This window comes from Littorina saxatilis, linkage group LG16 (genome assembly GCF_037325665.1).
Source record: "Littorina saxatilis isolate snail1 linkage group LG16, US_GU_Lsax_2.0, whole genome shotgun sequence".
Taxonomy (NCBI): domain Eukaryota; kingdom Metazoa; phylum Mollusca; class Gastropoda; order Littorinimorpha; family Littorinidae; genus Littorina; species Littorina saxatilis.
Genome location: NC_090260.1, coordinates 21433671 through 21452141, shown reverse-complemented (window position 1 = coordinate 21452141; position 18471 = coordinate 21433671). Strand labels below are relative to the sequence as shown.

Genomic DNA, 18471 nt, shown 5'->3' with positions numbered 1-18471 from the left:
CATATTGAGAAAAATGGCCGTTTTTCTCAATATCCAAAAGCATATTGAGAAAAATGGCCGACGCATAATTCCGGTTCACCCATCTGTACCACGGCGATGTTTCTATCGACAACAGCATACACTGACAACTTAAAAAGCTGTTTCAACAACTGTGTGAGTCGCATTATACTTGTCTCGTCTAAATATCGGACCCTATTGCTACGCTGAAAACACAATAGCTGTTTATGGTTCTGGATGATATAAAAATGCACAATCAACATGAGTGTGTTTAATTCTCAACATATGTATACACCTTTTATGTAATATCATGGTCAAGAATTCAATATAAAGCTAACCTGACAATCTTTGGAAACAACTATTGTTCATTTCTCTACGGCCTGTAAATGAGCTGTATTCCTTGAACGAAAAACTGTATTGAACTAGATCATAGATTCAGCTGAGTGGAAATCATCAGTTGAGGCACATCATTTTTGTAACAGTAGCTGAAACTCTCACATATACTTGTGCATGTGGGGGTTCTACATACATGTTTGACCTTTCGTACCCCGCTATTTACCGATTGGGGCAGGTTGCATGCTTAGTATTTTAGTGCTTGTTTCACTTATAAAACTCTGACATGGGATTACAGGATCTTTCGATGTGCTCTTTGTCTTGTGCTTGTGTACAAACAAAGGGATAACTAAGGCACTAACAGGACTGCACATAAGTAGACCTGGAAGATAAGAGAAATTTGAACACTCAACATTCAGCATAGGAGACTTATCCACCAGGAACACTGTCTAATCAATATCTGTTCACCTTTAACTTCCGCTTATGCAGGTAATTGTAGCACTGCTTAAAACTTCTTTCTTTCAGCAGTGCATGACTTTTGATTCGCTGTTCCAGCGCTTTTCGTGAAGGCAGCTCTTTGGCTGTCACTAAGGCCTCCAGAGCTGTCTTTTCCGTTCCAGTGAGAGGATGTCGGTTATATGCTATAAAACAATGAAACATTTTTACAACTTTAATTAGGCCTTCAAAACATGAGAACACTTATTCATAACTCAATGCTTAAGCACCACACATGAAGTCTGAGTTACCAAACCAGCTCAACAACATTTAAAACAAATGAATGACAGAAAAAGTAATTTGCGATAAAATGAAAACATGTCTTGTTTACATTCAGTCAATGTTAGACTGAATGAGTAAGTTGTGAAGTGTTGCGGGGCATATTGTTCTGTGTGGTGCATGTGTGTGGTGTCTGTGTGTATGTTTACATCGATTCCGACAAAACTACTGCACCGACCTTCGTTAATCTTTACATACAAATTCATTTAAATCATACATCCACACAGTTTTCTCTTTTTTTTGGTTGATAAATGTCTTCAGACATCATATTCCACTATTACTCTTTAGTCGTGCCCTCATTTTTCAATCAGATTGCTTGTACAGTAAAACCTGTCTCTAACGGACACCCTTGGGGAATGGTAATAGTGTCCCTATTAGACAGGTGTCCCTTCTTCACAGGTGGAGCTAGGGGCCGGGGCAATATTTTACAAAGAGCACGTAAAATGAACAAGACACTTTTTGTCAGTCCTGTAGTATGTAGTTATTGGATTGAACATGAGACTCACTGAAAATGTGAGTAAACAAATGATACAGGTAGCAAACAACAACAACATCCCCCCCCTCCCCCCCCCCCACCTACCCCGTTCCCTGACACACACTGTGCATTCAAACTTACGCAAGTCGGACGTCACAAAGCTAAAAATAGCTGACTCTTCATCAGTCATTCAACGGGAAATTCCGCAGTGTGTCTCGACCAAATTGGGTCAGCTCTTGTTTCATTCAGTTTTTCTAGTCTCAGCATAAATGCATGGAACAGAAATTTAGCTGTGTTAACTATTGTTTCCTTCGAACGATTGCTTACAAAGAGAGAGATCGAGAGAGAGATTAGTAGGAGGGGGGAAGGGGGGAGTGGTAAATGATAAATGGTTGCCATACCACTCCCATACCACGTCCATACCACGTTGTTCAGGTCTTCATATTGCTCTAAAGTCAACGCTTTTCTTTTTCCTGCTGGAGATTCCATTTTCAAACACAGTAGTCTACTGTTGCTTTTGGTTGTGACTGTATCCACAATGCGGAAAAGCGAAAGTGAGCGAAGCGAAAGTGAGTGAGCGAAAGTAGGTCTCCATCTAAACAAGCCACTGATTGGTCAGAAAAGGGACAGGACAACCAATCAACAACCATTTGTGCTACGGCTACGGCTGCCGAGCACTGACTGCATAACAGTCGAGTTTTCGAAGTTGCGTTTTTATGTACGTTGTGTCCGTTTGTGACAGTGTTTACACTTCCTACGGTCCGAAAAATCGTGTCCGCGTCCGTAAGTGGCAGGTGTCCGCCCGTTAAAGGTTAGTTATTGTTGAAATCGTGTTCGTGCCATGATAAACTGTCCGTATGTAGCAGGTGGCCGTTACAACAAGGGTCCGCTAGACTCAGGTTTTACTGTAGTAGACAATGTAAAAAAAAAAAAACGCTGTCAGGATTATCAGCGGTCTGGACGAGTAGGTTCCCTTCAAAACTGCAGTCAAATGTCAGAACATCCGGAACACTCTCCACGCGCCTGTGACGGGTCTGTATCCTGCGATCGGCAAGCACATCCAACTATGATGTGTATGCCATGTCGCACACGCACAAGAAGATAACCTTTTCTTTAAAAATCAGCGTTCATGTGTTCATCGGAGTTTAGATTTGCTTAGGCCTAAAAAAAAAATAGGTGTGGTTACGGTAACCCGACCTACCCTATTTTTAGGGGCTGACCCTATAACTTTTTATTACATTTGTCCAAAAAAAAAAAAAACCAAACAAACAACCAGTGCAGAAAACGCAATGAAAGCGAAATCGCCCGAGTCGCACACTTATTTCCCTGTCAAGTAGGTTCAATTTGTACACATTAGAAAAAAAAGTTTAAAAAAAAAGTGATTGCCTACCTTCCTACCCTATTTTATTTGGCTATGTTACCGTAACCACACCTTTTTTTTTTTTGGCCTTATGAAAAGAATCTCTGAGCGAAAACTTCTGGTGGTCCGCAAGCCATTTGTGGTAATTTGTGGCTCCGATGATATATTTTGGGAAAAAAATGGTATCACATCTAGCACACACCGCATAGCATTCACATCTGAGCTGGTTCATTGTGCCGATAGCAGGATACAGACCGTCGGAGGCGTAGAGAGTGTTCTGGATGTTGTGACATTTGAATACAGTTTTGAGCGGAACCTCCTCCTCCTCCAGACCGCCAAAAATCCTGAGAGCACCTAGTTTGGTCAAGAAATCTTTGACTCAGTCCAGACTATGGGATTGCACTTCTTTCTATTTTCTGAAGAAAAAAAAAAGTGTTGCTTTATTGTTTGAAAATTTGCTTCAAATGAATAGAAAAAAGGAATGAAAACTGAGCCTTAAAGCACAATCTCAGGCACCTGTGTTCCCGAATGTCAAAAATATATACGATAGCGAAAAATTCAGGAGGACCTGTATCTTGGAAACTCCAGTTGAATGTTTGTTAACTGTCAGCCCCATGCTTGTGACTTTGCATTCTTGAGAATTAACATTGTCAATGATGGCTATAAAAAACAAGAGGCGAAGCCATCAAGGCTCACGTAAGAAATCGACAAACAGTAACACAAACTCAATCACTCCGTCACACATACACACACACACAGAAAGAGCATAGGTGAAACTGTGCAAGAAAGCGAGACACTAGATCTAGATCTGTCTGTCTGCATGTAGCCTACTTACAGGGACACGACTGCCAACTAGTCTCGGCCCGCTCAAAATAATAATGACCGAGACTTTCAGTACTTCCTTCGCGTGACGTCTAACCCTCTTACGTCATAATGTGACGTCAATGTAATGTGACGTCTTCAAATGTTGTCAATGTAATGTGACATCTTCAAATGTTAGAGTTTCTACCACAGACATACACACGCACGCACGCACATACGCACAGACAGACAAAGTTACGATCGCATAGGCTACACTTACGTGAGCCAAAAAGGATTAAATAAGTTTGCTACATCCCTGGCCAAAGTCTACAATTGTACACACACACAAAATAATTAACAAGTCGCATAAGGTGAAAATACAACATTTAGTCAAGCTGTCGTCTCACAGAATGAAACTGAACGCACTGCATTTTTTTCACCAAGACCGTATACTTGTAGCATCGTCAGTCCACCGCTCGTGGCAAAGACAGTGAAATTGACTAGCCAGAACAGCGCGGTAGTGGTTGCGCTGAGCAGGATAGCACGCTTTTCTGTATCTCGATTCTTTTTAACTTTCTGAGCTTGTTTTTAATCCAAACATATCATATCTATATGTTGATGGAATCAGGAACCCACAAGAAATAATATTAAACAAGAAGAGCAAACGCTCGATCGAGTCACTTTCGCAGTTCTGAATATTATATGAGGCATCAGATGGACAGGAAGAAATTGCTATTCACAACACAATGCATACCTGAAGAATTCAAGACATACCTGTGACCTTGAAAAAGGTCAAAGGTCACCAAAGCAGACGTCAAAGTGTAGAGGTCACTGGGAGTCACGTTCACATAAAATTTGAGCCCGGTCACTTTTATAGTTTCCGAGAAAAGCCCAACGTTAAGTTGTGTGTTGCCGAACAGAAAAGGCTAGTTATCTCCCTTGTTTTTCTGATAACGTTTGTAAAAGGCTACAGATGTAAATACTTTGATGTAAAGAATAATCCTACAAAGTTTCAATCACATCCGATGAACTTTGTCAAAGATATAAAATGTCTAATTTTTCCTTTGACGCTGACCTGTGACCTTGAAAAAGTTCAAAGGTCAACGAAACCATCGTTAAAGTGTAGAGGTCATTGGAGGTCACGACTAAACAAAATATGAGCCCGATCGCTTTGATAGTTTCCGAGAAAAGTCCAACGTTAAGGTGGTGTCTACGGACGGCCGGCCGGCCGGACGGCCGGCCGGACAGACTAACACTGACCGATTACATAGAGTCACTTTTTCTCAAGTGACTCAAAAATTGTTTTTAAATCGATTTTGGAAATTTAATTTCCATCATCATTTTCATATTTTTAATTTTCAGAGCTTGTTTTTAATCTGAATATAACATATTTATATGTTTTTGGAATAAAGAAAATAAAAAAGAAGAAGACAAAATTTTGTTTGGATCGTTTTATAATATATTTTTTTTTAATTACAATTTTTAGATTTTTAATGACCAAAGTCATTGACTAATTTTTAAGCCTTCAAGCTGAAATACAATACCAAAGTCCGGCCTTTGACAACGAATGCTTGGCCAAAATTTCAATCAATTTCATTGAAAAATGAGAGTGTGACTGTGCCACCTTAACTTTTACAAAATGCCTGATCTGTCATCAAAGACATTTATCGACAAAAAGAAAAAAAATGTCTGGGGATATCATTTAAGTCTCATGTAAAATTTCATAAAGATCCGTCCAGTAGTTTACTCTGAATCACTCTACACACACACACACTACGACCCTCGTCTCGATTCCCTCTCTTATGTTAAAACATTAAGTCAAAACTCGACTAAATGTAAAAATGGGACGATACCTTTCTTAAGTGCTGTTGGTTGTGCTACCTCAAGGGCTGAAAAATGAAGCAAAACATGTTTAATTGATAATCTGTCACACACAACAAAGAGATAATAGCAATATGACTACATGTACTAATACTACAAATAACAATCATCATCCTCCCAGCTATTGCAGAAGTATTTAGTATTGCAAATGAAAACAGACATGGAGCTTAAAAGCATATACACTCTCTCCTGACAAGAGTTTAGCTCAGCCTCTAATGCTGCCAGGCACATACCTCCTTCTTCGTTCATGGGCTGAAACTCCCGCTTTCATTCATGTTTTTGCATACTAGAGTGGGTTTCTAATGTGTATGACCATTTTGACCCTGCCATTGAGGCAGCATACGCCGATTTCGGGGGAAGCATGCTGGGTATTTTCGTGTTTCTATAACCCACCGAACTCTGACATGGATTACAGGATATTTTCCATGCGCACTTGGTCTTGTGCTTGCGTGTACACACGAAGGGGGATAAGGCACTAGAAGGCACTAGTAGGTCTGTACATAAGTTGACCTGGGAGATCGGAAAAATCTCCATCCTTAACCCACCAGGCCGCTGAGCCCGGGATTCGAACTCACGATCTTCCGATTAAGAGGCCGACGTCTTACCACCCCGCCACTGCGCCCGTCTGGGGCACATACCAACAATGAACAGCCTAGATGCTGTCTGTGCACAGTAGAAATCCATCTAAATTGTACACTGCACTACAGGCAGCGACCATGCATGGTCTTATCCTATGTAAAACAGCCTGGCAAGGTTCCAGATGGTGAGCTCAACTGTTTTCATGCAGAGTGTGCCTTTATGCACACAGACATTATCCGATGTGCGACATGCCTAGATAACGTACTCTAAATAGAATACAGTTCACATTTCCATATCAAAAGCCCTCTAAAAATGTTAGGACTTTGTTCACAAAATGATTAAAGCACCAAAGAAAATTTTTTTACGGTCAATCTGAAGGCTGTGCCGTACATGTTACACTTCACTCGACCTTTTATCACTGCTTTTGTTGTTGTAAGTGTGTATCAACTGACCACATTCTGGTAATTACCCTTAAAAATCATTTCACTTTGCAGGCCGGAACAAATTTATATTTAGCCATGATGGTCTGGTTTCTGCTCTTTAAGACTCATACTCTATTTGTGTGGACTGGGTGGCCGAGTGGTAACGCACTTGCGCTCGGAAGCGAGAGGTTGCAAGTTCGACCCTGGGTCAGGGCGTTAGCAATTTTCTCCCCCCTTTCCTAACCTAGGTGGTGGGTTCAAGTGCTAGTCTTTCGGATGAGACGAAAAACCGAGGTCCCTTCGTGTACACTGCATTGGGGTGTGCACATTAAAGATCCCACGATTGACAAAAGGGTCTTTCCTGGCAAAATTGTATAGGCATAAATACAAAATGTCCACCAAAATACCCGTGTGACTTGGAATAATAGGCCGTGAAAAGTAGGATATGCGCCAAAATGGCTGCGATCTGCTGGCCGATGTGAATGCGTGATGTATTGTGTAAAAAAATTCCATCTCACACGGCATAAATAAATCCCTGCGCCTTGAATATGTGCGCGATATAAATTGCATAAAAAAAAAAAATCCCTGCGCTTAGAACTGTACCCACGGAATACGCGCGATATAAGCCTCATATTGATTGATATTGATTGAATGATATTTTACTGTTTTTTAGTACAGCCCATCTGTCAGTCAAGGTGTACAAATGTGTGTTTTCATAATGATAATTATGAGTCCAATTTGGTATTTGTTGGTAATAAAAAGGCACTGACAACCCATCACATACACTCTTCAATACCTTCTTCCTTCCGGGTAATTAGGAGTTTCAGCTCCACTGGAACATCCTCCACATGTATGCTGCCTGTCTCAACACTCTCACTGCATACGAAAGCAAAAAAGAAAGCAGACAAATAAGTATAAGCGCAACTAATGCACACAGGCTAAAAAAAGAAAAAGAAAAAAAAGAAAAAGTAAAAAAAGATACAACCCAGTATTTACAAAATTACATGCAACAAGAAATTCCTCCGAGGTAGGAAAAACACCCCCGTCAAAGGGAAATAACCTTCTCAGTTGGTGGCAGTGACTGAGTGAGAATGGTTATTTCCCTTTGACCATGAAGATGTCCCTCTATAAGTCCTTGTATAATCTTAATCCACCAATAACTCCCTAACCGTGTGTTTCACTGGTCCCAATTTTTGTAAGGACCGTCTCAGGAATGTATAGAACCTGTTCACCAAGTTTGGTGACGATCGGTCCGTTCATTCTTGAGATCTATATGCGAACACAAACAAACAAACAAACAAACACATCGAGCGAAACCTATACACACCCCTATACCGGGGGTGTAATAAATGGACATATGCACTCTCCTCCTAGGGTCTGTGTGGTAAGGTACAATGTTGCACGGTATAGCTGGCAATACTCAGAATAATTAAGCGGTTACCCCCACAGGCCCTTTGAATAACCTTTTCACTGAGGGTAAAACTAGCTTTCATAGTTTTCATAACATTAAAGAACCTGCCTTAAAAGTATGCCATACTGATATTGAACCAGGATCTATTATTTAGGGGGATGGGGGTCTGTGTGCAAACATAATGTTGCTGAAAGTGAAAGATTTCCTGTCACACTTGCCAATAAACTTCCCAGTATCATTAATTAATGAGACACACCTTAGTAGTGAAAACAACATGTCAATGGACATGGAGTTGTGCTGCTCCTGCTGTGGTGGTGGTAGTCCCTGTGATGATGATGGCTGTTGTGGTAGTCCCTGTGATGATGGCTGTTGTGGTAGTCCCTGTGATGATGGCTGTTGTGGTAGTCCCTGTGGTGATGATGGCTGTTGTGGTAGTCCCTGTGATGATGGCTGTTGTGGTAGTCCCTGTGATGATGATGGCTGTGGTGGTAGTCCCTGTGATGATGATGGCTGTGGTGGTAGTCCCTGTGGTGATGATGGCTGTTGTGGTAGTCCCTGTGATGATGATGGCTGTTGTGGTAGTCCCTGTGGTGATGATGGCTGTAGTGGTAGTCCCTGTGATGATGGCTGTTGTGGTAGTCCCTGTGATGATGATGGCTGTTGTTTTAGTCCCTGTGATGATGGCTGTTGTTGTAGTCCCTGTGATGATGATGGCTGTTGTGGTAGTCCCTGTGATGATGGCTGTTGTGGTAGTCCTTGTGATGATGATGATGGCTGTTGTGGTAGTCCCTGTGGTGATGATGGCTGTGGTGGTAGTCCCTGTGATGATGGCTGTTGTGGTAGTCCCTGTGGTGATGATGGCTGTTGTGGTAGTCCCTGTGGTGATGATGGCTGTTGTGGTAGTCCCTGTGATGATGATGGCTGTTGTGGTAATCCCTGTGATGATGATGGCTGTGGTGGTAGTCCCTGTGGTGATGGCTGTTGTGGTAGTCCCTGTGGTGATGATGGCTGTGGTGGTAGTCCCTGTGATGATGATGGCTGTTGTGGTAGTCCCTGTGATGATGGCTGTTGTGGTAGTCCCTGTGATGATGATGGATGTTGTGGTAGTCCCTGTGATGATGATGGCTGTTGTGGTAGTCCCTGTGGTGATGATGGCTGTGGTGGTAGTCCCTGTGGTGATGATGGCTGTTGTGGTAGTCCCTGTGATGATGATGGCTGTTGTGGTAGTCCCTGTGATGATGATGGCTGTTGTGGTAGTCCCTGTGATGATGGCTGTTGTGGTAGTCCCTGTGGTGATGATGGCTGTTGTGGTAGTCCCTGTGATGATGGCTGTTGTGGTAGTCCCTGTGATGATGGCTGTTGTGGTAGTCCCTGTGATGATGATGGCTGTTGTGGTAGTCCCTGTTATGATGATGGCTGTTGTGGTAGTCCCTGTGATGATGATGGCTGTTGTGGTAGTCCCTGTGTTGATGATGGCTGTTGTGGTAGTCCCTGTGATGATGGCGGTTGTGGTAGTCCCTGTGGTGATGATGGCTGTGGTGGTAGTCCCTGTGATGATGATGGCTGTTGTGGTAGTCCCTGTGATGATGGCTGTTGTGGTAGTCCCTGTGATGATGGTGGCTGTTGTGGTAGTCCCTGTGATGATGATGGCTGTTGTGGTAGTCCCTGTGGTGATGATGGCTGTGGTGGTAGTCCCTGTGGTGATGATGGCTGTTGTGGTAGTCCCTGTGATGATGGCTGTTGTGGTAGTCCCTGTGATGATGATGGCTGTTGTGGTAGTTCCTGTGATGATGGCTGTTGTGGTAGTCCCTGTGGTGATGATGGCTGTGGTGGTAGTCCCTGTGATGATGGCTGTTGTGGTAGTCCCTGTGAAGATGGCTGTTGTGGTAGTCCCTGTGATGATGATGGCTGTTGTGGTAGTCCTTGTGGTGATGATGGCTGTTGTGGTAGTCCCTGTGATGATGATGGCTGTTGTGGTAGTCCCTGTGATGATGATGGCTGTGGTGGCGATGACAGAGTATCTGAGTTGATGCTGCAGAAGATATCACAGGGGGTATTAGATCATGTATGTAGGTATCTGATAACAGATACTAACAAAAGGAAACAGCTCATAAACCTGTTTACATTTGTACATTTTAGGCAGGGTCAACTTTTGACAAGATTTTCTTCAAAATTTGGCTGATAATAAATATGGAAAAAAAGAGTCCACTCCAATAGTCAACAGAAGCCTGCTATGTGCCGTAAGATATTTGAGTCACATTTATTAAAACAAGAAGAGCAAACGCTCGATCGAGTCACTTTCGCAGTTCTGAATATTATATGAGGCATCAGATGGACAGGAAGAAATTGCTATTCACAACACAATGAGTCACGTTCACATAAAATTTGAGCCCGGTCACTTTTATAGTTTCCGAGAAAAGCCCAACGTTAAGTTGTGTGTTGCCGAACAGAAAAGGCTAGTTATCTCCCTTGTTTTTCTGATAACGTTCGTAAAAGGCTACAGATGTAAATACTTTGATGTAAAGAATAATCCTACAAAGTTTCAATCACATCCGATGAACTTTGTCAAAGATATAAAATGTCTAATTTTTCCTTTGACGCTGACCTGTGACCTTGAAAAAGGTCAAAGGTCAACGAAACCATCGTTAAAGTGTAGAGGTCATTGGAGGTCACGACTAAACAAAATATGAGCCCGATCGCTTTGATAGTTTCCGAGAAAAGTCCAACGTTAAGGTGGTGTCTACGGACGGCCGGCCGGACAGACTAACACTGACCGATTACATAGTCACTTTTTCTCAAGTGACTCAAAAAAACATACAAAAAAGAAGAGAATCTAAGGACAATCACACACATAAAAGTGTTAAATGTTACACTTACAGCTTCATCTTTATATTATCTTTTGCAGCTTCCAGCTGCTCCAGGTAAGGGAGACCATAAGAGTGCGGTTTGCGGAATGCTACCGGCGCATTGTTCCACATGGGCAGCCCCAGCACTTCCACCAACGGTTGCTGGGTCAAATGCCTTGAATAGGGAAATGGGACTGGGGTTGAATAGCCAAGCGCTGAACCTGCATAAAATAAAGAAGTTAACAAGAAGGGCAAAGCCCATACGACTCACATGCTTGACCTTGACCTTTACATGACCTTGACCTTCAGGGTCAAGGTCAAATAACTAAACCTAGCAATGACATCATACACTAAGAACTGCTTTACACAATTTTCCTACCAAAATACATGTGACCTTGACCCAAGGTCAAGGTCATCCAAGGTCATGCAACACAAAGCTGTTAGTTCAAGACATAGGAAGTACAATGGTGCTTATTGGCTCTTTCTACCATGAGATATGGTCACTTTTAGTGGTTCACTACCTTATTTTGGTCACATTTCATAAGGGTCAAAGTGACCTTGACCTTGATCATATGTGACCAAATGTGTCTCATGATGAAAGCATAACATGTGCCCCACATAATTTTTAAGTTTGAAACAGTTATCTTCCATAGTTCAGGGTCAAGGTCACTTCAAAATATGTATACAATCCAACTTTGAAGAGCTCCTGTGACCTTGACCTTGAAGCAAGGTAAACCAAACTGGTATCAAAAGATGGGGCTTACTTTGCCCTATATATCATATATAGGTGAGGTATTGAATCTCAAAAACTTCAGAGAAAATGTGAAAAATGTGAAAAATAGCTGTTTTTTAGACAACATTTATGGCCCCTGCGACCTTGACCTTGAAGCAAGGTCAAGATGCTATGTATGTTTTTTGGGGCCTTGTCATCATACACCATCTTGCCAAATTTGGTACTGATAGACTGAATAGTGTCCAAGAAATATCCAACGTTAAAGTTTTCCGGATGGACGGACGGACGGACGGACGGACGGACGACTCGGGTGAGTACATAGACTCACTTTTGCTTCGCATGTGAGTCAAAAACAGGGTGGAGCCCTCAGCAGTACCTGTATCTATCCTATCATTTGAATGTAGACATGAATCATGAATTTGTTCAACAAAAGGGAACAATCCAGAGCCAGGTTTAACCATTTTCCAGAACACTACGTAACATCTGAACATCTATAATAATCCATCTTTCGACTTAACTTGTGTCAACAGCAGGAATGGCCTAATCGTCTGCCCGGTCGCCAGGGGCGATTAACAATTCCGCGGGGCTAGTTAAAAGCCTGGCAACTCGCCCGGCTGGCCAATGAATATTCTGATCAAATGTGAGCCTTTTGGTTGTATAGTATCGAGTTTTCAAGGCATTTAAACACTGCAGATCAACTGTGATATGTACCGGGCCAGCCAAATTTCTGCTGGGCTAGTGACTTTCTTGAAGTTACTTGCCCAGCTGGCGAGTTAAAATGTTGAGATTTGGCCATATAGTAGTTTGTTGGCAAATTATCTTAAAACTTTGAAAGCAATCCACAAAGTCTGTCCTGAAATATAGCACGTTTTATCATAATACATGTACCCCACAAAATTGACAACTCCAGTTTTTGAAAAACTTTATACAAGAGGAAAACACAGTCAGCTCCACAGAGATGAAAACCATCAGACATGTGACAGAAAGAGAAACAGACAAAGACAGAAACATAAAGATAATTATATATGAGAACAATATATTATTTACCAACCGTATTTAGTATTAAACATGGTTGTCACTTCCCTTGTCAGCCTCTGTCTTTTTGCTCTTTGAGAGTCCTTCCAACTGGCACCAGGAACTTCTAAAATTGAAAACAACAACAACAACAACAGTTAGTTAGTTAGCTGTTGCTTTTCAGGTCCAGCGGACCATAATAGGCCAAATCAGGACCCCAACAACAACAGTGTCTGTATAGTTTTAACTTGGAAGATAAGCTTGATCAAACAAATCAATGTCAAAGATATATCATATGTGCCTGTTGAGCACTAAGGATGGAAACATAATATGCATGCAAGGCCAGATAAATTGCCAAAGGTCGTGCACAGACCTCAGTGAAGCTGATGGGGTCTATGTCGACCAAAAGAATGGGATTCCCTGTTGGTCGAGTTCCTGTAGGTGGATTCCCTGTATACCTAAGACTTTAAAATTGACAATCTAGTATACAGGGAATCCCACAGCGTGCAGTTTTTCAATAAAACTTGCAAACCATACTCGAATTTCTAAGAAATATAAAAAAAAAAAATTTGAAAAAAAGGATGCAAAATGGTGCAATCTGGTGCATTCTGAGGATGATCATTACCAGTTTCAGGCAGCAGATTTTGTCACTGATTAATACCCCAAAAATTGAAACTCAACCCAAAAAAACACAAAAAAATATTTTTATTTTTGGGCTGGGGGGGGGGGGGGGGTTTCCGGAAACCCTAGAACCCCCCCCCCTCGTCCGCCCCTGGTCGCTAAGCATCACGTGACCATTGATATTGGCAAAACGCTACAGAAACTACACCCTGTGGTATTCCCTGTATACAAGATTGCCAATTTTAAAGTCTTAGGTATAAAGGGAATCCACCTACAGGAACTCCACCTACAGTGAATCCTTTCTTTACTTTATTTGGTGTTTAACGTTGTTTTCAACCACTAAGGTTATATCGCGACGAGGGAAAGGGGGGAGATGGGATAGGGGAAAGGGGGGAGATGGGATAGAGCCACTTGTTAAGTGTTTCTTGTTCACAAAAGCACTAATAAAAAAATTGCTCCAGGGGCTTGCAACGTAGTACAATATATGACCTTACTGGGAGAATGCAAGTTTCCAGTACAAAGGCCTAAACATTTCTTACATACTGCTTGACTAAAATCTTTACAAACATTGACTATATTCTATACAAGAACCACTTAACAAGGGTAAAAGGAGAAACAGAATCCGTTAGTCGCCTCTTACGACATGCGGGGTGCAGAGAAATAAGGATGTGGAAAAGAAGACTTTTGGTAAGTGAAATAAAGGTGATGGATCCAGTCAGGTAGAAATAAGACAACAAGAAAAGAATTGGAAAACTGCAGGGAATAGTAGGGAGAGTTTTCTTGGAAGGAAATATAGGTGAAAGGACTGGTAAGGCAGAAATAAGACAAAAGAAGAGAAGTAAAGGGGTGGGGTAGCTCTGTTTAAACGCTCCCGCCGCGTGAAGGCGACCCCATGGGAGCACCTACAGTGAATCCCATTCTTTTGGTCGACATAGACCCCAACAGCCTCAGTGAACCCCTAATTTGAACTTTGAGTATTCTCAAACAAACTTGTGTGCTCCAAACAGCGTTTATGATTTAAACATCCATCAGGGCCTAGCATTGGAAAAAGTGAGTTTAGCTTACAAAGGCGGGGGTCTGGGGGCCGCAGGAGGCCCCCAGTGGGGTCCAGGGGCAAAGCGATGCCAGAGGAAGTGCGTGCTCAAGCAAACTGTCGAACCGATTGAGAATTGAACCGAACGGCGCACAAAACAAAAGCTGGGACTGTTTGGGTTTACCGTTTGGGAATAACAGGTTTTTGCATTTCGGCGTACACCAAATCGAGTTCCGCGTACTGGAGATGTTATTTTGGCATAAAGTACGCCGAACGGCTTACAATGCTAGGCCCTGATCCATGCTTCAAACACATCAATCGCACCGTTAAGTTCAAACAAATGCTTCTTTCAATGATTACTGACAAAAACGATGATCATGTGTCAAAATACTGGATTAGCTTCTGCATTTGTGAAGAAAAATGGTCTGGGCGTTGTTCTTGTCATCTTTATTTTCCATTGACCGTATTGATTGTACTCTGAACAATCATGCGTACAAAATACATCAACATCATATTGGTTCCCAGGTCTGCATGCAGTTGAAGAAGCCAACTTTGGTCAATAAAAGGCTCTTTGCATATCCCATGACCTCCCTTCTTTGTCTCTGTAAATGTACTCTAGGTATATTTCTTGTATTTCCATTGTTCTCTTGTTACATCTATGATCTTTCTTTCTTTATTTGGTGTTAAACGTTGTTTTCAACCATTCAAGGTTATATCGCGACGGGGAAAGGGGGGAGATGGGATAGGGGAAAGGGGGGAGGTGGGATAGAGCCACTTGTTAATTGTTTCTTGTTCACAAAAGCACTAATCAAAAAATTGCTCCAGGGGGTTACATCTATGATGTAACTATTGCACTCTTATAACACATAAAATAGAGGATAAATAAGGGTGCACGAAATACATCATAGCTGGCTCTACTTTCTGTCGTCCTTGACATTCCAAAATGCACATGTACCTATAGACCGGTTGTGCAAGGGGTAACCACGCTTTTGAGAACTTGCGCGAGAGTCGTTCAGTGTTATAGCTGAGTTTTAGTCTCGACTTGCCGAGACTATCATCGTAGCGTCATAGATTTCATGACGTCTGTCGTCCATCGCGTCATTATTGGGACGTAATCTGTTATGTTTCCTTCTATTCGCTGTTCTATTTCTATTTCTCTCTTGTGATCAACATGACAAGCCATATGTGTTTGAGTGTGTGTGCTCGTGCTCTCAACTAAAACAAAAGTCAAACTAGCAATCGTTAAAAACCCAGTCCAGCACTGCTAATAATGTTCAGACTATGCTCATGTGAAGTTACAGCGTGCCCGGTACACACGCCCTTATCGGTACATCATCGACTACAAGTGTTCTCTGGACAAGCTGTTTAATGCATTTTGCGAGTATTTCTACAGCAGTCCCTCTCATGAACGGACACCCTTGGGACATAGCAAAACTGTCCGTACATTGCAGGTGTCCGGTCACGGGAGGGGTGACCACACCACCCCCTCCCCCATACACTCACACAGAGACACACAAACAACAGGATTGAGTCTATGCTAATCACTTCTTGTGGCTACTAAACAATAACAATAAACTCCTAATACTTCTTTAAACGTTCTGTAAAAATGATTTGTATGAAAAGTGTTGAAAAGAAGAGATAAAATAAATCCTCAAGGCAGTGAACACACTCACCATGCACTGACATACGAAAGCAGCCACACAAACACAGCACAGAGGAGCGTGTGCAGATGCTTTGCAAGAATAAGCTTGAAAACCAGTTTGAATAAATAGCAGCAGATAGAGCTGCATGTCTTAATCATGTAATTTATTTTCTTGTCTGGCTTTATTGACTGCATGCCGATCATGTGGCATGGCAGTGACTTTTCACTCTTCAGTCGGAAATACACTGTACATAACACAGCTCCCACTCTCCCTCACTAATGCCTATACCCCAAGCCGTGACAACTGATGCTTGGAAATTGTGTGGAAGAGTACACCTCTCTATTTCTCTCCAATGCTCTTCCTGCTGACATGCAGTGACACCGGACACCCCACAGAGTTTAGCCAGCTACCCCCCTCCCTTTCTCTCACTCCCTCCAGCCATGTACTGTTTGGGGCTGTTCACTCAGAGCAAAACCAGTTGGCTGTGTCGTAACTTTTGACAAAGCAAGACAACTGAAGGGTTCACAGATTAGGCAACCGACTCACTGGTCAAGGCTGAGGGGAAACAAGAGTATCTTGTCAATCAGTGAAAGAGGTTACACACAGACACACGATGCTGAGAACTGTGGCCGGTTTTTCACTCTCTTTCGCTCAGGACCTTCATCGACTGTGGTTTCTGTTGTTTACGTCCAACAGACAAGAATAAAGAGCACAGTGCAGTTTCATGTTGGCATCTTCGCATGTACTCCACTCCTGACCAAAACTACCCCCCCTCCTGATGGGTACAGGTGCACTCAAGTTAGCAGTGACTGTCGTCACGCCATTGCGGCTGTGATCTTTGTACCAAGAGCCGGACTGCTCTGTTATCGATTTTGTTGTGGTGAAAATTTGACGATGGTCTGTCCGTACATTGGAGGTATGACCTGCTGTTGGGACCGAAAATGAGTGTCCGCGTCCACGTTTTGCAGGTGTCCGTTTAAGGGGGGGCAAATATAGAAGGAAAACACTCCGTGCCGAGCAAATGTGTCCGTACATGTCAGGTGTCCGCTCACGCCGGGGGCCGTACATTGCAGGGACTGCTGTAGCTCTTCTGCGATGCAGTAGGCCCTATAGACGATGACGGTGTCCAAGATCTCAGGAGATGCGTGTGTAACCACTAGGTATTCAGTCAAATCCGTGTAAGAGGCTTTCAACTGACGGGGACAACCAAGCCACCATTGATTATGCACCGACTTGACATAGATTAACAGACGTGCCTTTAGAATAAGGTATGTGCAGAGGTGCCTCATCTGAACAGACAACTAAAGCTTGATGTTTCCGTCACACTTTGTCTTTTAGATCTTCATGGGATATACAGGTTACAACACTCGTGATTTTTTATATGGCTTGTATTTAGTCAAGACCCAGCGGGAATATCAAAGGGACTCAATCGCCAGAGGCTCGTGAGTCCCTTGATATTCATCCGCTGGGTCTTGACTGAAATACAAGCCATATAAAAAAACACTCGTGTTGTAACCTCTATATATAAGTACACATGACTTTGAAATAGTCAATTTCAAGAAGGCCATAGGTACAAAGAATGTATTTCCATGCAATGTCTTTCTTTCTTTCTTTATTTGGTGTTTAACGTCGTTTTCAACTGTTCAAGGTTATATCGCGACGGGGAAAGGGGGGGGGGATGGGATAGAGCCACTTGTCAATTGTTTCTTGTTCACAAAAGCACTAATCAAAAAATTGCTCCAGGGGCTTGCAACGTAGTACAATATATTACCTTACTGGGAGAATGCAAGTTTTCAGTACAAAGGACTTAACATTTCTTACATACTGCTTGACTAAAATCTTTACAAAAATTGACTATATTCATGGGTGTTACTGGGAAAAATCAAAAAACCTGATAGGCAGGGGTCCAAAATGCTCAAGTTTGAAAGAAGGTTTCTGGACATCGACGAAACCAAATCATAATAAGCAAGATGGCGGCAAATCCAAGGGAGCGAACCGAGAAAGCACGCGAACCGGTGTCAAAAGTCGGATCGGAACCGCTGCTCGTTATTTCAACTTAGCGAAACGAAGCTTTTTTTTGTGTGTTTTTTTTTTAAACCCGGAAAACCGGAATTTTCGGCTTCAGATTTTTTCAAAAACCGGAAATCCGGCAAAAGCCGGAAGAGTAACACCCATGTATATTCTATACAAGAAACACTTAACAAGGGTAAAAGGAGAAACAGAATCCGTTAGTCGCCTCTTACGACATGCTGGGGAGCATCGGGTAAATTCTTCACCCTAACCCGCGGGGGGGACTGCTTGACTAAAATCTTTACAAAAATTGACTATATTCTATACAAGAAACACTTAACAAGGGTAAAAGGAGAAACAGAATCCGTTAGTCGCCTCTTACGACATGCTGGGGAGCATCGGGTAAATTCTTCCCCCTAACCCGCGGGGACTTAACAAGGGTAAAAAGAGAAACAGAATCCGTTAGTCGCCTCTTACGACATGCTGGGGAGCATCGGGTAAATTCTTCCCCCTAACCCGCGGGGGGTAATTTCAGCGA

The 18471-nt window shown here is 42.5% G+C and overlaps 1 protein-coding gene across 1 annotated transcript; it reads right to left on the bottom strand.

Moving 5' to 3' along the window:
- Window positions 1-5592: 5592 nt before the first annotated feature.
- Window positions 5593-11011, bottom strand: LOC138951337 (mucin-22-like). The gene is made up of 4 exons (XM_070322958.1): window positions 10937-11011; window positions 8290-10065; window positions 7419-7498; window positions 5593-5629 (listed from the first exon to the last, which is right to left on the bottom strand). The coding sequence occupies exons 1-2, from the start codon at window positions 11009-11011 to the stop codon at window positions 8311-8313; spliced, it is 1830 nt and encodes a 609-aa protein (XP_070179059.1). The 3' UTR covers window positions 5593-5629; window positions 7419-7498; window positions 8290-8310.
- Window positions 11012-18471: the final 7460 nt, after the last annotated feature.